This window comes from Phaseolus vulgaris, chromosome 1 (genome assembly GCF_000499845.2).
Source record: "Phaseolus vulgaris cultivar G19833 chromosome 1, P. vulgaris v2.0, whole genome shotgun sequence".
Taxonomy (NCBI): Eukaryota; Viridiplantae; Streptophyta; class Magnoliopsida; order Fabales; family Fabaceae; genus Phaseolus; species Phaseolus vulgaris.
This window is the reverse complement of record NC_023759.2, coordinates 5,480,971-5,501,150: the sequence shown is the minus strand read 5'-3', so window position 1 is coordinate 5,501,150 and position 20,180 is coordinate 5,480,971. Positions and strand designations below refer to the sequence as shown.

Sequence of the window (20,180 nt, the reverse complement as noted above, 5' to 3'; positions counted from 1 at the left end):
CAGAGTCTATCCTAATAAGAGTTTGTTGACCTTATCAGGTCACCGGCTATTTGATCGCTATCGGACCACAAAATAAATATATAATCTCACACACGAGTTGACAGGTCTCGACATGAGGGAGTGTGTTGCAAACCTTACCAGTTTTATAAGGTTGAGTTAGACTTAAAGTCCACTTTTTAATAATTTGTAAAGGCCGAGTTGAGGAGAGGGAGGTAAACTAAACTAATATCAAATTTTCAAAATAAGATGATAAATGTATTTAATTGATTAAACATAGTGTAAACCAAATTAAGTTCATGTTTAAAGAAAATAAAAAAAAATTCAAGATACAAAATAAATTATGTAATATAAGGAGAGACAAATATATACCAAAATTTATATTAGTTCACTTTACACCAATAAAATATCTCATTATATACTTTTAAGATTTACAAACATTCATCAACCAAAAACACAACCTAAAAACTTTATTTAAGTTGCTAAAACAAATAGAAAAATAAGAACAATATTGTCTATAAGAACAAACTGTTATAAAATATTCCATCTGAAAACCCATGTTATTTCTTGCTCCAACCAAAATATTGATCGCACTTTCCTAAATAAAGTCTTAGGGTTTGAACAAATTAAAGATTCGTTTTAACGTGTTAAAATCATTTTTAAGTAAGTTTAATTGATTAATTGATTATTTTAATTGATTAAAATAGAAGGGTTTAAAGGGTTTTAAACGAAGTCTTCAATTTATTTATTTAATAAAATAAATAAATAATTTGTCTATATTTAAAAAATAATCAAATACCTTGTTTTTAAAAAATAACTATCTCATAACTTTTTAACCTTACTTTTATAAAATATATATTTTAATATTATTTTTATAAATTTATATTATTTGATTATCTATAACTATTAAAATGAGAATTCTTCTCTATAATCACCAGTTTTAGTATACATAAATCATTACCAATTTTACAATTAACAATACATCTCATTATTATTTTTTGTAACTATTTTTTAAAACTCAATTAACTATCTATAATAAAAAATACTACCTATCATAAAATTATAAAAATTCTTTATTTCACAACTACTTTCTATGAACACACTTTTTTAAAACTCCAATAGCATTTTTTATAAGAATTAATTATTATCATTTCGTTATAATAAGAAGAAAAAAAGAGAATAGATACACGCATTTCCACTAGTTTAATATAATAAAAACGTGAAATACATCGAACAAAGTTCATTTGTTTTCCTAGAGAATAATGAGAAGTTCTTCCTACACTCAATCATTTTAAACCTGCATTCAACATAATTTTTTTTAAAAAAATACCTTTTATAATGGAAATAAAAATTCGGAACTGAAAATAATAAATTCCAAAAAAAATATATCCAGAATTCAAAATTCATAATCTCGAATAAAAAAATTATTTTTGTCTTTTAATTTAAAATTAAAATTGGGTGCAGTGATATGGCGCATTGCCGAGAATAAATACAAATTCATGCCCACGCCCACTCCAAAGCCCAAAGCCCAGCCCAAGCCCACAAAAATAGACCGTTGCGGGCAGATGTAACGGTTTTCTGTTTTGTGTCTTCTGTGTGGAAGAAGAATCAGAATCTCTCCGACAGAAGCTGAAGCAGCAAGCACAGTCCCAAAAGCCAAACCCTAACTCCATTTCATTCCTCAATGCGTGTCACACTCCTCCAAGAATCTCTCCCTCTCCCTTCTATATACTCCTTCCCACGCCTCTTCCCTCTCTAACCCCTCCGCCATGTCCCACCACCAAACCACCTTCATGCCCACCCCTTCCCGCTCCTCCTCCCTCCCCCTCATCCACGCCATCTTCTCCAGAAAATCCCTCTTCTACAACCGACTTCCCTCCCTACCCCTCCGACTCTCCGTCCTCAAACTCGACGGTTCCTCCTTCCGTAAGCAACCGTTTCAACTTCTTTTTCATCATCATCTCTTCACGCACTGCTCAGATTTCCTTCGCCTTTCGCAGATATTCAGGTTTCCAAGACGGCCACTGTTGCCCAACTCAAAGACGCAGTCGAGGCTGTCTTCTCCCACGCGCCTCTCAAGGGTCCCGCCCAAATTTCATGGTAGACGCGTAGTGTTGTCAAACATTTGGATTTGGTTGGACACACATGGAATTGATTACAAATGCTTTCAGATTTCAATTCTTACAATTTCTTCATCGGTTTTAATATTCGTCATATATTTTTGTTTTTTTGGATTATTACTCTTTTCACTTACATCAAATCACGCACAGAAATGACCCTATGAATGATAAATTTACACTCATTGGGTTTTCTTCAATTGATGCCCCTGTTTTTAAGTTCTACACGGATCTCCAATTTGTTCTAGAGCATCTCTTTTTTCAATCTAAACGAGTTTCCTCAGATATTGCCTAATAACAAATATCATAAAGAAGGATAAATAGTATATACACGGGTGATTTGAGTTAGTTTTATAATAATTATTTTTAAAGTAATAACAATTTTTACTTGAAAATCCGTGCGGGAAAATTATAGTTATTTTACCAAAAATATAGAAGCGAAATTTGTTATGTAATTATATTTAATGGACTAACAGGGTTTGGTATGTTTGAAATTTATACTGACTTAGGCGTAATTTAAATTGATATATTATGCTGGCTTGTGAAGGGCGCATGTTTGGGGGCAGTTTTGCTTATGCTATGATGGACAGAAGCTGGTTACCGAGAATGATTATCTTCGAAATTATGGCATCAAGGATGGTGATCAGGTTAGTTACTTTCTAAGATTTATTTAATGTTATCTTTTTATTTAAACCTTCACTGTTTAGTGAAATTTTTTTCCAAGTGACATTATGTGCTTTTGTGACCCTTTTTTTTTCTATTCGTTTTGGAGTTTCTAGATAATCCGTCAGTTATATGGGCCTGTAATTGTTTCTTGTATTGATGTTAGAGAAAGATAACATTTGACGTGAAAGAGTTGAAGATGGAAGCTCATTGTACAGTGTATGGCTAATTACATGTATTTTTTAATTTATTTAATTATGCAAAAGCTGGTGTGAGTTAACAACAGGACAGTCAAAGAAGACATCTTTGCTTTATAAATAAGTGGTTAGTTTGTAATCAATGTTTAGGAAAAACAAAGATTTGATTGTAATTTTGTGAATCACGTGACTTCCATTGGGGGTAGAATACAATCTTTCTAGGTTGCCAAGTACTATTATGTTGAATATTGAGTCTCATCTCAACTACTTGGTGCTTGATCATATTTGATATTTGGAGTTTGCTTTTCTGGCATTTTATGGTTCAGTAGCATTTCGTGGTTGCTTTCTTCAACCAGTGTATGGGAAAAAGGAAATTTGAAGCCCGGTTTATTTTGTAGTCTGTTCTTGTTCTATTCTCTTATTAGTCGTCAAAGTTAAGATTTAAGCATTGTGTCATTGTGATGCTCTTATCATGACTGCTAGAATATGGGAGAATTGTGTTGCTCATAATATGTATTTTTCTTTTTCTATTTTGGTTTGCATAGCTTCGTTTCATTCGCCATGTTTCAAACAATTGCTGTGTCCAAAGAAAGCGGTTGAAGAAAAGAATTGTCTATTTGAAACAGCACAGGAGGTAAAACTTTTCCAGTAGTCTCCTGTTAACTATACATATATTGAGCTGTGTTTCCTGCATCATGCAGCAGAGGAATCGACATGATTGTTTACACTCGGTTAAGTCCTTGGCCTTTGTTGTAGTTCGGTCATGAAAACGTCAAGTTGTCATCAATAACCAATGAGGGATTAGCAATTCCTCGTAAACCTTTATTTATGACTTAATGAAATATGCGTGAAAACATGTTAGCTCACTTGCGCAGTCATTTAGAGTCATCTTATCACTGTTTGCAAATTACTGCTTTTTCATCTGAAACAATCAAGTAATATGCAGATGCACCTGTCAGACACTGAGTCAATTTAATCCATATTGTACATCTTGAAATAAAAGAATAGCATCTAAATAAACAGGTGCTCGACATAGCAGAACGTACCCAAAGAAATTCAATACGTACTACTTGATGTTTCTACATTAAGAACACAAAGTGTTCTGAAACAAAGTACTCACACACGATTGGTTATATGCAAGGTGCAGGTCTTCTCCAGTGAATAGTCATCAACACAAAGGAAAGTGTGTTAATGATGAGATTGCTTCTGATGATGAAGCCACGGATAATGAGAAGCATGATATTGAAGAAGTAGAAGAAGAGCGCGTTGTAAAGAACAAATTTGCTGGCTTTGTGGGAGAGTTGTTCTCATACACTCCACTAGCAGTTGTGAGAAGAACTACTACTAAAAACAGAATTTGGCCATCAACTATTCCCAGATGTTTGCTGGGTAGTTTTAGAAAGATTAGAAGTATTGTATGCTTTGGCAGGAGGAGGCCCTATTCTCGGAGACTTACATGGAAACATATGGGATAATATTTGGAAGAGATGTGTCCAGAATAATACCAATGACAGTAGCCGAGGCAAGATGAAAACTGAGATGTGAAAATTTTGGTTCCTATGCAAATTATGTGCGTGTGAAATTGTTTTGCCGGTATTGACCGAGATGGCAGCAACATGTAGATCTTGCATATGTTTAGTGACTTCTGAAGGTTAGAAACATCGATCACTTCATCAATGATATGATATGATATATTGGTTTATGTCATCCTTTAATCTAGATAGGAACATCCATCCTTCCTCTCTTATTTGGATGGTAATTAAATTTAGACCCACTGAATATATTCACATACTATTTGAATTTCTAGTATTATCAATTGTTTTTATTTGTTTATTAAGGTTTCATGCAATTTTATGTAATCAAATTGATTTTTTTGTAATGAATTTGAAGAAGTGTTTCTTTGGAATATAAAATAATAATAATAATAACAAAATATGACCAAGGGGAGAGAGGAAGATAAATTACCCTTTGTCATATTCTTTTTATATAATCTATTTGCAGCAATAAATATATTCCTTAAGCAACTATAAATATCAATTATTCATATTGAATTTAAAGGACCAACATCATCTTGGCCTAGTTGCTCAGTATCGTTAGAAGGTCCATCAACAAAGACAAAGTAAAAGTTAATTTGAATAAAGGAATATCTGTCACCAAAATAATTTAATTTTTTAGCTTATCAGATGAAAAAGAATGTGTTTTTCCCTGTTACAGATTTTTCTTAACCCAGTCACAGATAGAAAGAAAGTATGTTTGATTTATATACTTTTTCTATTTTAAACTACATTCTCTTAGAACTATATGTTTTCATATGTAAATTCCTCTTTCTCACACAATCAAATATAATCAAACTATACTTCAAATATTATAACTTTTAACAAAAATCACAAGGCACAAGAAAAAGGGGTTAATGTCCCTGGAACTTCTTTGTCTTTTCTTTCTATCAGAGGTCTTAAAAAGATCCTCTTTTCATTGGTGGACAGCTTGGTGGACAACTGACCTACAAGCTAACAAAAAATTAAAACAGAAAGATCTTTCAAGATCTTCACAAACAGATAAACATTGACAAATAACTTTTCCTAGATAAAATTTGTTAGTCGTGCGGGCTTAGATGTCTTTCTAAAATTGTTGTCCCTTGTAGAGCAACATTGTCATCAAGGTTCTTGGATGTCTTTCTAATGGCCATTAGAGGTATGACCTACTATCAATTGATGTCCCTGCAAAGCAACCTTGTCCTCAAGGTTGTTGGATGTGGAAAGGCAAGGTATGTTGAATTCATTTTGATTGGAAGAGGCTGTGGGTTTGTGATGGGTTTCGTGAGTGTAGAGTTGGAAGGTGTTATTATCAAGGGCCTAGGATTGGATAAAAAACTTGGGTTGAGTGGTGATATTGGTTGGGTCGTAAGTGAGGTGTGTGGGGCTGTTGTTGGAACTGAAATTGGTTGAGTGGAGAATTTTGAATGGGTTGGTGAATTTTGTTGGGCCGAGTAAGGTGAAGTAATAGAAGGGAGTTGTGTGGTTGGCAAGACCAGAGTTGTTTTTGGTGTGGGCGAGTGGGGTGTTCGAGTGGGTTAGGGTTGAACTAGGGTGAATTTGAAAAGTTGGGGAGGGTAAGTGCACACCAGCTACAGTATTAATGAGGATGTCAGTTGTTGTATTTATTATGGTGGTGTTAATGGAATGTGGATGGGTTAGGGTTGGAGCAATGGTGAACGCGTGTCAAGGGTAGCGAAAATCTAACAGATGTTGGTGAGGGTGTCGTGTGAAGAGGAAGTAAAGAGTTTGAAGGGTTTAAGTTATTTCCTGAATGGTGAGTTGAGTTTTATGTCGTGAAGAGTGTTGGGAGGTGGAGGGAAAATGGGAGTGTTGTCGTCAGGGTAGGGGTTTTGTGGTCGTGGTAAGGTTTGAGTAATGCAATGTGGAAGACCGATGGATTTTGGACGAGGGAGGGAGGGCGAGTTTGTAAGCGGCCTCTCCTATGTGTTTTGTGATGCGATATGGACCATAATATTTTTGAGTGAGTTTGTGGTGAGGCTCGGAAGAGAGGAACAATTGACGATAGGCTTGTCGTTGGAGTAACACCATATTGTTAACGTTGAAGACGTGGTGACGACGTGATTTGTTTATGATTTTGGGTCATGCGACGTTGAGTGAGTGTGAGAGATGGTAATCCTCAGCTGGTGCATTATTTGTGCGCTTTTGTAAGGTGGTGGTGAGGGTGGTTTCGTTGTGATGTTGGGAACGTAGTATGGTATGGAAGGGGGAGGTCGCCCATAAAGCACTTGGAATGGGGTAGTGTTGATTGTAGTGTGGTAGGACGAGTTATACCGTGTAAGTACTTGTACCATGTCCTCGAATGGTCACTTGTGAAGCAATGAAGATAAATTTCCAATCCTCTTTTTATGACTTAAGTTTGACCATCTGTTTGAGGATGATAGGTGGTGCTAAATTTGAGTTTGGTGACTTGTAGGTGAAAAAACTACTTCCAGAAATTGTTGAGGAAGAGTGAATCTCTATCGAAGATGATGGATTTTCAAACGACAACGCAACCTGCAAATCTCAATAGTGAAACGATTAGGCAATTGGGATGCGGTGAAGGAGGTTGGGAGGGCTATGAAGTTGGCAAATTTGGACAAACGGTCACATATGACCCATATCACCATGTGGCCAAAATACAAGGGTAAGTGTGTTATGAAATTTGTGGTGAACTCATCCCAATTTTGGGTTGGGGTTGGGGGAATGGGTTGTAGAAGACCTAAAGGTTTGGTGGTGACTGATTTATTTTGTTGGCAAGGGAGACCGTGTTTGATAAACGATTTGGCATCTTTATACATCCCTTACAAATAGAAGGACGCGACTAGGCGAGCCATGGTGGCCTGAAGGCTCGAGTGTCCAGCAGAGAGAGTGGCATGGAACTCGTGAAGTATGGTGGTGCGCAGAGACTCTATGAATGGAAGATATAGTCTTCGATTGTGATATAAAAGGTCGTTTTGAAAGGTATATGTTGTGTTTTGAGAACCTGCAAATCTCAATAGAGAAACGATTAGCCAATTGGGATGCAGTGAAGGAGGTTGGGAGGGCTATGACGTAGGCAAATTTGGACAAACGGTCACATATGACCCATATCACCGTGTGGCCAAAATACGAGGGTAAGTGTGTTATGAATTTTATGGTGAGCTCATCCCAATTTTGGGTTGGGGTTGGGGGAATGGGTTGTAGAAGACCTAAAGGTTTGGTGGTGACTGGTTTATTTTGTTGGCAAGGGAGACCGTGTTTGATAAACGATTTGGCATCTTTATACATCCCTTACAAATAGAAGGACGCGACTAGGCGAACCATGATGGCCTTAAGGCTCGAGTGTCCAGCAGAGAGAGTGGCATGGAACTCGTGAAGTATGGTGGTGCGCAGAGACTCTATGAATGGAAGATATAGCCTTCGATCGTGATATAAAAGATCGTTTTGAAAGGTATATGCTGTGTTTTGAGAAATTGTAATTTTGTGTACTTCTTATTTCCCCAATTGCATGAGGATTTTTGGGATTGGGGAGGAGATGGCTAAAAAAAACTGAAGTGGGTGGCCGAGAGAGGAGATCAATTGTTTGATTGTGGCGACCTGGGCGGTAAAGAATATCAAAACTGTAATCAATGAGTTTGGTGGCCCATTTATGTTGGGAGGTGGAGGGAAAATGGAAGTGACATCGTCGGGGTGGTGAGGGGTGGGGTTTTGTGGCTGTGGTGAGGTTTGAGTAATGCAATGTGGAAGACCGCGTGAATTTTGGACGAGGGAGGGAGGACGAGGTCGTAAGTGACCTCTCCTATGCATTTTGCGATGCGATATGGACCATATTATTTTTGAGTGAGTTTATGGTGAGGCTCGAAAGAGAGGGACAATTGACGGTAGGCATATCGTCGGAATAACATCCAATCGTTAATGTTGAAGACGTGGTGACGACGTGACTTGTTTGTGATTTGGGCCATGCAGAGTTAAGTGTGAGTGAGGATGGTATTCAACTGGTGCATTATCTGTGTGTGCTCTTAGGATTGGTTCTATTGTCATATCGGGAACATAGTCTAGAATAAAAGATGAAAGTCATCTATAAAACAGGAATAGTATTGATTGCAATGAACATAGTCTAGAATAAAAGATGAAAGTCATCTGTAAAACAAGAATAGTGTTGATTGCAATGATTCTAATATGAATTCTAATATGAAATTGATAAAGAGTAACATGACCAACCATATTGTTATGTTATATTTTTATTTGTTATATTTTAATACTATATTAGTTTATCATTTTCTTATTATGAACGTAAACTTGTTATTATAAAGTAATAAACTTGTTATTAGTATTACAATGTATTTTATTTGAACTTCTGTATATACTTAAATAATAAGAACAATTGTAAAATATAATTTATTATACATTTTAATGTTATAGAATAATAATCATATATTTATTTAATATTATTTTATAAATTATTTTTAACCGATATTATTATTTTAATAAGATTAGTTTTACCATGATTTACAGTTGAACTATTGAACCATTAAATCTTTTGAACTAATGTTTTATCTGTTCAAAGACCAATTAATCTTTCACTGAATTCATATATGTGATTTGTGTCTTTCTATATTTGTCATATATATTTTATAAATGATAGAAAAAAAATAGAAAAATGCATGTTTTTGGATATTATGGGATAGTTGTAACTTGTAAATGAAGTAGACATTTGATGCTACCTACTATGAAAAAGACACCAACTCAATCCTCTCTACACCATTTTATCCTTCTCTCTTTACCAATATTTCACAAAATCATATATATATATATATATATATATATATATATATATAAAACGAGGTATCGAACAATTTTAAAAAAATGTATGAAGAATGTAATATTTGTAAATGTTATATTCATGTAATTTAAATTCTCTGTTATATTTTTATATGTATACTATTTACGTTAATAATAATAATAAGTATTTAAAGATAATATTGATTGCATTTGTGAATGAGGATGAATAGTAGAGTGTGGTTTTGAAATTTTGCTTACTTGTCTAAGTGAACAACTCTTCTCACACTCCAAATACTATCACACAATTATCTCACTCGTTTAATTACATTATTCTATGTCAAATATTTCACAATATGTAAGTATAACTTTATTTTTATATATAAAAAGTGAAGATTTTGTTTTCTTATTCAACCCTCTTCTTGGGCTTTTGTTTCTAAACAAACATGGTAAATAAAAAGAATTACACTATCAATATATTCTACATAATTTATATTTTCGTGAGAATAGTGTAATAAAAATTCTTAAGTGGTGGTAGTGATGCATAGTTTGAGTATGAAGAAAATAAAACAAGTACAGAAAGAAAATTATTAGGTAAAAATATACTTTTTCCTACAAAATTATTACTTTCTTCTAATATAATAAGAAAAAAATATCAATCTTGTGGTAGAAAAGAAAGGCAAACATGTGGAATCTTTTTGTTGATGATGAAGGAGTCTAAAAAGAAGAATCTTGTTTTAGATTGAGTTAAGTTATAATTGTACAATATCTCTTATTTTATTATTTTATGTTATTCATTAAGGGTTTTTTCATAATTATGTAATTTATGTAATAATAATTATGTGTCACGGTTGTAGAATGTTTTTTTTCATAATTGTAATCTATCTTAAGAGATAATTTTTTTCAACAAACCTCATTTGATATCTAAGGATGAAGATCTTAATATTTGAAGAAAAGAGACTTATGAAAGATTTTGGATATCAATATAAACGATATGTTTAAGAAATTTAAAAATGATGGACATTTTCTTGATTAACTAATTATGCAATTTGAAATGGAAAACCAAACATGCCTCTACATTAATAAGTATTGCAAATTGAGATAGGAAATGATATTTATTTAAAGTAACGTGACTTATAAATTATCCTAAGTATAAATATAGGATATAATCAGCATGAGAGATTTAACAACACAATTAACAAGATAAAACATACTAAACAACATATAAATCATAATTAATGGTACTTGAGTGGTATTGAACTCATCCTAATTAAGAGTGGTATTATTGACATTTTGTTAATTTTTTTTATTAATTATGTCTATTTTATTTATAAATTTAAATTTACCATCTTATTTAAAATATCAAAATCAATCATTTTCAAATCAAGTATATAAATTAGAGAACACTTTCTAGTTTAAATCTGATTAATGAGTACAAAAGAATGAAATATTAGAAACAAAAACTTGGAAGTTATGTTACTTTGAACCGTAGAAGAAGAAAACGGTAATATGTTGCGTGCAGTGCACTCCTTCACCTCCAGTGGTAGGTCCATCATTTAAATGGTGGGTACCACACCTCAATTCTTTTTTACACTACTTATTTATTTTTTATTTATTATATTTAGTTTCATATTAAATTAATAAATATTTTGGTTTGATTATTTAATTTAAATCGGTACAATTTTATTTTCTAAAATTCATATAATTTTATATTTGTATCATCTAGCACTCTTAGTTTTAATGGATTATAGTGTTACTCAAATTTTATCATTGTTAATTCACAGAAGTTTTTTTATTAAAATATAAATTTAATGTAACAATAGTTTAAATTTAAAAATAAAAAATATACATTTTAAAAGTAAAATAACTTATCCAAAGATCTAGACATTTTTTAAAGAATAAATAAAAATACTAATTTTTTTAATAAGAATCTAATTATTTAAAAAAAATTAAAAGTATAATCACTTAATAATATAGCTTTAATAACATTTATTTTAGTAATTATTATAGTAATTAATCTTTTATTTACATATAGTTTTTATTATCATAAAAAGAAGATGAAACTTATGTTTCCAGTGGTAGTAGGAAATAAAAAACAATTAAGGCAAGAAATAAATAAAATTCTATCTTCCCTGCATTTCCGTCTTGTGCTGTTGGTTTGTTAAGGTTCTCTCACTTCTCTTGCTCCATTTTTTTCTGTTTATCCGAGATTCCATTGCAGGTAGTTTCTTTGACCATCACCTCTTAAATTTGTGGCAACTTATTGCTCTCTCTTCCTGTTTTTGTTTCTCAAACAATCACTTTCTTTTTCTATATTCATCTTAAAATTTGTAGAAACTAGACTCCCTTTTCTGTTCTCCAAACTTTCTTGATGAAGCTCTTCATGGGTACAAATTAATTGCATAAATTTACATACTTTTTATTGCTATGTTATATATTGTTCTTTGGTTCTTAGAAGGGGGAGAAGAGTTTGCTTGTTTTTATGATGATTGGCTTACTTTTATATGCATCATGTCATGCACGTTTTTGACTTATCCGTGGTGGTGGATGAGTGAGGGGTTAGCTTTGTTCTGTTTCTGCGTGAAAGTTGAGTGCTTGTGTTGATTCACTGAATTCTCACTGAAATGGGTCTTGGGAAGTTTATATTTCAGGCATTCAGTGTCAGCATCTTTTGGAATTTGATCGGGAAGTGAGTTTCTGAAAGCCTGTAATATTTCACTTACAATGGAAAATATAGTTTTGTAGATTCTGGTTTAGTCAGAAGTTTTTTTTTTTATACTAATTTTCATGTAGTTCAAAAACTTTCATTTTGAATCTTGTATTCCAATTCTTCTTTTAATTCCTTCGTATACCATTTTTAATTCCTTTTAGTCATCTTTGTAGGGACTACAAGGGACTAAAAAAATTAAAAGATATTAAAATGATATATGCAAAGACTAAAAGTGAAAAGTTTTATAACTACAGAACAAAAAGAGTGATTAAAGTCTTTATTTTCTCTCCGAGCTGGTGTTGGAAACTTTGGAACTAGTGGCGCTCCTTTATCTCCATTTGATCTGTTCTGTTCTTTTCTTGTATCTCAACTTAACTTGTTATAACTTCATAGTTTTGAAGCTGCAGTTTCGATATGTGATTATCAAACAGTTTAATAGATCATACAATTCCAGGTTCATTTGGGGTGTCATGTTGTATTGTGTTATTTATCGATGACAACAATCTATGGATCCTGTCCTATCCGTCAAATAATGCCGTATATTCTTAATTTTCTTGTTATGTTTTTCCTGTGTCCTAGGGGCACTTGATTAAGGCCAAAATAAATAGAGAAGGAAAAGGAGACGTTCCACCTCCTCCTTTACATTTGTTACATTATACAATTCGTTGACATGCTAAATCTTACATACTAGAGTCCTTTGTATACTTGTTCTTTTTTTAAGCTTTCTATTACCCTTTTTTGCTTATTTGTGCTAACCACTAACTGTTGTGTACACCTGCATGTTCAAATGTTAATAATCTTACTTGATTAATTGTCTTGGGATTTGTGCAATCTGCTGAATTATTCAATGAATATTACACTTTCAGGTTCAAGGATGTCTAAAGAAGTTATTGATGCTCCTTCAGCTGCTCCTTTTGAGTTTGAGATCTTGGATAGTGATTCTGAAATTGTTAGATCTGTTAGAGACTCATCCAAACGTGCAAATCCATGGATTGAACCTGAAAGGCTGAAACTTAGACACAGAATTGGCCGAGGCCTCTTTGGTGATGTTTGGTTAGCAACTCATCATCAGTCAACTGAAGATTATGATGAGTATCATGAAGTTGCTGCTAAGATGTTACATACAATTGAAGAGGATCTTATGAAGTTTGTTATAGAGAAGTTCAATGAATTGTATTTTAAGTGCCAAGGAGTTGCCAGCATGTCCTGGCTGCATGGAATTTCAATCTTAAACGGAAGGGTTAGATTTTAAAGTTCATCAATGTGTTGGAGATTCTTAGCTATCTCTTTTACTTGTAGCTGGCTTACTTATTTATTTGCGTTCACAGCTATGCATCATTATGAATTTGTATGAGGGTTCAATTGGTGACAAGATGGCGGGACTCAAAGAAGGAAGGATTTCATTGCATGATGTTTTAAGGTGATGTGTTTTCAGTTTATTCAGTGTAATATGCTTTATCATTTTCAGTAAATAAGAGAGATGGGAAAAGCAGATTGATACTGTGTGCATGTTATTGTTGGCTGCAGGTATGGAATCAATCTGGCTCAAGGTGTTCTGGAACTTCACTCTCTAGGGATCCTCATTCTTAACCTTAAACCATTCAATGTTATTCTCAATGAGAACGATCAAGCAATTTTGGGAGATGTTGGAATTCCTAGTCTTTTGCTTGACTCCTCATTCCTAAGCACAGATATGGATAATAAGAGGCTTGGAACACCAAATTACATGGCTCCAGAGCAATGGGAACCAGAGGTCAGAGGTCCTATATCGTTTGAAACAGATTCTTGGGGATTCGGTTGCACCATTGTCGAAATGTTGACTGGTAATCAGCCTTGGTTTGGGTGTCCTGTTGGCAGAATATACCAGTCAGTTGTTGAAAAGCATGAAAAACCCAATATTCCCAATGGCCTTCCTTCTTCAGTTGAGAATATCCTCAGTGCATGCTTTGAGTATGATTTGAGGAATCGCCCCTTAATGGTGGATATTCTGAGTGTCTTTCAAAGGTTTGTATATATCTTGTATAGTATCTAGAATTTTTCTGTGACTATCTACGGTTTTGGTTTGGGTAATTTCATACAGTTGTAATTCTGTTGGGTCTGATGCATTTTATTTAGTGAGGTTTATGTGTGTGAGAAGGTCGACCGTAGGGAGCATTTGCTTTTATAAAGGATTTGATCCTGATACAATCATAGATGAATGGCTACGTTGCCACTACTAGATACAACTGATTCTATCAGCTAGAGTAACTGGCCAGAATCATAGATACTTTACCTCATGAAAGTTGTTTACTATAATTGCGTCCCTTAGTTCTTGTTAGCATCATCATCATTCTTGTTGCTCAAAAACATTGAATGTGAAGAAGTCATTTTGGAAGCCCATGCATGATAATGTGAAACTATTTTTTCTGGTATTTCAAAATTCAGACTCGTGTTCCACAGCTTGAGATTGAGATTATATGAAAGCATTAAGTTGAATTGTCTGCTTGGGATGTACGTAATGTATTTAGAGCTAGTTATTAAATTTCAATTATTTTTTATAAAAGCTTCTGAATACCATTTTTTCTACTGCATTCTCCACTATTTTGATTCTACACTTTCGTTGGCTAGGCATTGCAGTGGGAGTTATATGGTCTTTTGGTGCATATCTTGTTTCATCATATGTTATTCTGTCTATATTTGTTTCCAAAATATTGTATTAGTAGGAGCCAAGGTGCAGAAATTATAATATATTTGGGTCTAGAGCTTGAACATGTTCAAATTATTATTTGTTTGTGGCTATACTGCTACAAGTGCAGTTCTTAATTTTACGTACATAGAATGATTAACATGTCTGCTCCCCATTTGATGGAGAGTTCCTAGGATTAGTCTGAGTTTATGTGAAGAATTTTGTTAACTTTATGAACATCTTCAACTGTTTTACTAGTGAAACTAGTTTTAGGGTAACTTCTTTAGGATGATGCAAATAGTCTGTTGTAATGGTGCAAGTGCTACCACGATTATCAATAGTCATATCTCATGGATAATGTGTGTGTAAGTAGATAAGGGGTTTAATAGAGAAGAAGCCCAATCCTGTTTCAGCCCAAAATCAAAATTGTACCAACCCAAATGATTATAGCTTTTGAGGAATAGCTAAAATAAACTAGTTAGGATCCTTCTAGAATTGCTGTTCTGTATATATCCTGTACTCATTTCAGAAATGAAATTCAAGTATTTCTCTCTTTCTATTTTTGTCCCTTTTATGGTATCACGAGCCTTTCCTTGAAATGTGAGGCACCACTTCCAATACCTCCCATTCAAATATGGTAATCCTCTTCCAAATTTTCAGCCAAATCCCACTCAAAATCCTTCTAGTCCTTTTCATATTCACCCTAGTGAAAGTCCTTCATTTGTTATTGTTGCTTCGACTCTTGTTGGCAACAACTATCATTTATGGTCTCAGTCATTTCGCATAGCTCTTGTCTCCAAAAACAAAATGCGATTCCTCAATGGTTCCATTCCCACCCTTGCTATCTCAGATCCATTCTTCCCTCATTGGGAAAGATGCAACTCATTCATCATGTCCTGGTTATTGAACTCCTTTTCCCCTTCCATAGCTCAAAGTGTGATCTATCTTGATAGAACTGTTGATATTTGGATTGATCTTCGTGCGCATTTTCTCTAAAGTGATTTACTACAAATTGAAAAACTTCAAGAAGAAGTTCAGTGTAGCAGAAATGTTACTGATTAATTTACTGGCTTAAAATCCTTGTAGGAAGAACTAGATAATTTTTGCCCCATGACTGCTTGTGAATGCTCTACCAAACTGTATCATGTGCAGGACTTCATCATTTGATTCCTTAAAGGTCTTGATGATCGTTTTGGAGTCGTTAGGTGTCAAGTGCTCTTTATGGTTCCTCTACTTACTCTCATTTTTTCCATGGTCATTCAACACGAACGACAATACCCCGATGTTGTTCTCTCTACTAAGGAGACTAACTCGTTTGCTAATGCTGCCATAACTAGAGATGAAATAAATCTGCACCAACAAAGGAAACTCCACAAAAAAAAGTGTTCCTAATGTCATCGTCAAGGTCACACTATGGACGTCTGCTATAGCCAGCATGGCTATCCACCAGGTCACCCTCATTATCCCAGTTGGCCATGATTCAATCCTCGTGCAAATAGTGTTGTTTCTCCTATTACGGAGAAAGAAACCAATGAGGGTTTCTATCTAGATTCTGGGCTTAATCTCACTAAGGTCCAATGTCAGCATTTGATTAGTCTTCTTTAGCCACCTCCTTCTACTAGTAGTTCAGGCCCAACACAGAATCTCTTCACCTAAGTTCAGTTTGGGCATTTCTTGTGTATCTTGTGCTGCCTATCATGATTTTTCTTCACACACCAACCCCTCCTGGATTGTAGATTCAGGAGCTACAAATCATATTGCTTCTTCTCTTACTTTATTTCAAATTTATCACAAAATAAATCTTGTTCAAATAAATTTACCCAATGGATCTTCTGTCACAAGTTTTTCTGGAATAGTGCAATTTTCCCCTTCATTTGTAACACATGATGTTTTTTATGTTCCAGACTTTAATTTTAACCTTTTGTCCATTTCTAAACTTATCTATAACCATTGTTATAAAATCGTTTTTTTCTGGTGATTCTTGTATAATACAGGATGTGAAATTGTTGAGGATGATTGGTTTGGCTAAACTTAAACAAGGTCTCTACCATTTGGTAATCAACAAGGCATCCCAACCTTTAACCCAATGTTCATCCTTTGTGAACTCATCCACAACAAGTCCCATCCCCACCAACCATATTTGGCATTACAAATTAGGACATTTGTCTGGAAAATGTCTTCATATTTTACATGAACAATTTCCTTTTATTTCTAAGTATTTGAATGAACATTGTGATGTTTGTCATTTAGCTAAAAAATTAAAGTTGTCTCACTTTTCTAGTCATAATAGAGCTTCTAAAAGTTTTTATTTACTCCACATGGACATTTTGGGACCCTTTTCCAAAGCATCTATTCATGGTCACAACTCACAAATATTTTCTAACCATTGTTGATGACTACAATAGATATTCTTGGGTTCTCCTAAAATCCAAGGCAGAAGTCCTTGAATGTTCAAAATTTTGTTACTCTAGTTGAAACTCAATCTGACAATGGATCCAAACTTTTTAAAAGCTTTTTTTTTCCTTCAATGGCATTTTCTATCAAACAAGTTGAATTGCCAGACCCATTTTAAACATTGTAAGAGCACTCCTCTTTCAATCACATATGCCAACTCATTTGTGGTCTTATGCCATTAAACATGTTGTACCTCTCCTGTCATTCAAAATAAAACACCATATGAACTTTTAAACAAACACCCACTAGAATTTTCCATGCTTAAAATATTTGGTTGTTTATCCTATGCTTGCACATACAAGCGAACACAAATTTCCCCATGTTCAAGACGTGGTGTTTTCTTAGGTTTTCAAACTGGTACAAAAGGTTATATCATTCTGGATTTAAACACTTAGAAATTTTTCTTTCCAAAGATGTATTTTTTCATGAAATTTTTTCCCTTTCAGTCTAGACAAGAAGCCAATCCCAGCCCAAACTTCTCCTTACCTAATCCTGATTCCCTCATCAATGCAGGGTCCAATACTGATTCTGTTAGGGTTTGTAATATACTCCCCCTTGTTCGGTGTGTTAATAAAGTACACTTGAATTTATGAAATACTCTCAAAGGTACCTTAATTTGTTTTGGTCAGCAAAAGGTGTTGTTTGATAACGTATCCTATTAGTGGACCCAAGTAGGAAAGTATCTGTTAGAAGAAGCAAAAATGGCTCAAAGAATCAAGTGGCTAGCATCTATTTGTTAGGTCATGTTAGTTAAAGTCGTTTGTTGCTTAGCTCTCTAACTGCAATAGCAGATGTAGTTAAGGGGTGCATTACCAAACCCTTCTATAACCTATTTTACACTGATGCTTTTCTTTTTCCTGAGGTCGCAACCTTATGTAACCTATTTTGGAATGATTTTGATATGATTATTCATATTATATATATATTTTTACTCTCATAAGGATGAAAATTTTTCACAAATATATGGTGATTCACCAGATCAGAATTGCAATGGTCCCATGGGGATTCTCTCAATTAGTGGTTTGTCTCATGCTAGAAAGGAATAATGTGAGATATGATGGTGCAGTAGTTAGTTTTTATACATTTTCATTGCCATGAAGCGGTAACCATTTTCATGTATATTTATGAAAATCTGTTATATTTCTTTGTTTTTAAATTCCATAAATCAATTACATACGCACACCACTTTATAACATTGTGAAATATTGAATTTTGATCAGAAGATGCATCTAAGCTCATCTATTGTAGCTAGCTTGTAACTTTCTGGACATTAAATATGGGTGGTGTTAGATCAGAGACTCTAATCCAGAAAGAAGTAAATCAATAATCTTTCATTAAATAGAGTTGTTTGTAATTAAGCTGAGGTTTCTTTAGTTAATTTCTGTTTGTCTTTTGAAAGTTACTCTGTTATTAACTATCTTGCCTTTGCAGTGCTCTGAATGAATTGGCCAATGATGGAGAATGGAGATATCTAGGAAATGTGAAAGTTAATCCAAAATCAGATAGCACTGTCTACACAGAGTGGTTCCTCTCCAAGGATCATCTTCAGGTGGGCGACATGGTCCGAACTAGAAAGCTTACCAATTCATGCAAACCTCAAAACATGGACATCCCAGAAGGAACTGTTGTTAGTTTAGAGTGTAATACAGATCACAAGTTCGCCCTTGTGAGGGTCCATGGCAATGACGACCCTATTAGATTTCATATATCATCCCTTGAACGTGTCACATCTGGCTTGGTAGCAGGTGATTGGGTACACTTAAGGGATGAAAACGAGAAGCACTCACCTGTGGGCATTATACATTCCATCAACCGAGACGGTAGTGTATCTGTTGGATTTCTTGGGCTGCGAGCTATATGGGAAGGAAACTCTTTTGAACTCGAAAAGGTGAAACCTTACCGTGTTGGCCAGTTTGTCAGGCTGAAAGACACTGTTTCAAGTCCTCGGTTTGAGTGGTGTCGCAAAAAGGGTTCTGCCGGGGCTGCTGGCAGGATCTCATGGATTTTTCCAAATGGAGGTTTGGTTGTGAAGTTCCCAGGGATGCTTCCTTTTGGTAATGAAGCAAACACCTACTTGGCTGATCCCTCTGAGGTTGAAGTGGTTGAGTTCAGGACTTGTCCTGGGATCATAGAAAAGTATCAACATGTAGAGGATCATCACTGGGCAATTAGACCAGTTCTAGTTGCATTTGGTCTATTCACTGCTTTCAAATTTGGCATACTTGTGGGAAAGAAAGTGAGGAGGAACAACAAGGTGAATGCAGTAGAGATTGGAAGTCTTATTGGTCAAAATCAAAATGCCAACTCTGCTACAACAACTACTACCACTACAACGAGATCTCCAATTTTACAAAACAAGGCAGGGCAACATGGGTTCATGCAGATGCTAATCTAATTTTTAAGGAAGGTGGTAACTCATTCAATATTCGGTAGTTTTTGTTTTTGTTTTTGTTTACTGTTTCTAAATCAAAACAATTACTTAATAATATTATGAAATGGTAGGTACTAATTCTAGACAATGCTCTTCAAAAGGTCATGCAGTCCAAGAAAAAACTTCATAACAGGACACAAATGCAATTTGAATTTGCCAGTCTCGAGCATAAGAAAAAGATGTTCAGTATTATAACAAGTTGAGTGCGACAAAAATATATGTTGCTAAAAAAAATAAAGTTATTTCAAAATTATAGTTAATGAATCAGTATATTAGTCTCATTGTCAGACATTTCATAATCCATACTTTTAGAGATCTATTAAAAAAATTATTTATTTAAGATTTGAATGAGTTTTGATACACACGTAATAATGTAGTATAAAATGAGTATACTAACCACTACTTTTCTTAATCTCTTCTCGAGATCAAGAACTCAATTATTATTTGTTTTTACTTTTAGATACAAAGTTATAGAAGGTGTTTAAGAAATTTAGTGTCTTAAAGAGGTTACAAATTTATTCTCAGGATGGGATGCTTCACAAAGTGAAGAATAAAAATTTATCACCCTTCCATTGTAATCATACGAGAATATCTTTGCATTTATAACTTACTGAGATATGATTGTTATTTGACCAATCTTCTCTTTATATATT

The 20,180-nt window shown here is 34.0% G+C and overlaps 2 protein-coding genes across 8 annotated transcripts; both read left to right on the top strand.

Annotated features, from left to right (window-relative positions):
- Nucleotides 1-1,475: 1,475 nt before the first annotated feature.
- On the top strand, nucleotides 1,476-4,786 carry LOC137813317 (uncharacterized). Of its 2 annotated transcripts, none has more exons than XM_068615459.1 (5): nucleotides 1,476-1,923; nucleotides 1,998-2,097; nucleotides 2,662-2,761; nucleotides 3,520-3,608; nucleotides 4,122-4,786. In XM_068615459.1, the coding sequence occupies exons 1-5, from the start codon at nucleotides 1,767-1,769 to the stop codon at nucleotides 4,447-4,449; spliced, it is 774 nt and encodes a 257-aa protein (XP_068471560.1). In that variant the 5' UTR covers nucleotides 1,476-1,766; the 3' UTR covers nucleotides 4,450-4,786. The 2 variants fall into 2 exon arrangements, with proteins under 2 accessions (XP_068471560.1, XP_068471559.1); XM_068615458.1 differs by having other exon boundaries at nucleotides 1,570-1,923; nucleotides 4,116-4,786.
- A 6,529-nt stretch (nucleotides 4,787-11,315) lies between these two features.
- Nucleotides 11,316-19,615, top strand: LOC137813316 (protein KINASE OF THE OUTER CHLOROPLAST MEMBRANE 1-like). Of its 6 annotated transcripts, none has more exons than XM_068615454.1 (5): nucleotides 11,316-11,433; nucleotides 12,844-13,217; nucleotides 13,306-13,397; nucleotides 13,505-13,981; nucleotides 18,528-19,615. In XM_068615454.1, the coding sequence occupies exons 2-5, from the start codon at nucleotides 12,852-12,854 to the stop codon at nucleotides 19,489-19,491; spliced, it is 1,899 nt and encodes a 632-aa protein (XP_068471555.1). In that variant the 5' UTR covers nucleotides 11,316-11,433; nucleotides 12,844-12,851; the 3' UTR covers nucleotides 19,492-19,615. The 6 variants fall into 6 exon arrangements, with proteins under 6 accessions (XP_068471555.1, XP_068471554.1, XP_068471553.1 ...); XM_068615453.1 differs by having other exon boundaries at nucleotides 11,324-11,488; XM_068615452.1 differs by lacking the exon at nucleotides 11,316-11,433 and adding an exon at nucleotides 11,485-11,654.
- Nucleotides 19,616-20,180: the final 565 nt, after the last annotated feature.

Bases quoted from the DNA above. Each gene is read 5' to 3' on its own strand.
- LOC137813317 (XM_068615458.1), top strand. From the start codon at position 1,767: ATGTCCCACCACCAAACCACCTTCATGCCCACCCCTTCCCGCTCCTCC. The intron at 2,098-2,661 runs GTAGACGCGTAG...TGGCTTGTGAAG, and splicing joins GGTCCCGCCCAAATTTCATG to GGCGCATGTTTGGGGGCAGT. The intron at 2,762-3,519 runs GTTAGTTACTTT...TGGTTTGCATAG, and splicing joins GCATCAAGGATGGTGATCAG to CTTCGTTTCATTCGCCATGT.
- LOC137813316 (XM_068615451.1), top strand. From the start codon at position 12,825: ATGAATATTACACTTTCAGGTTCAAGGATGTCTAAAGAAGTTATTGAT. The intron at 13,398-13,504 runs GTGATGTGTTTT...TGTTGGCTGCAG, and splicing joins TCATTGCATGATGTTTTAAG to GTATGGAATCAATCTGGCTC. The intron at 13,982-18,527 runs GTTTGTATATAT...TTGCCTTTGCAG, and splicing joins ATTCTGAGTGTCTTTCAAAG to TGCTCTGAATGAATTGGCCA.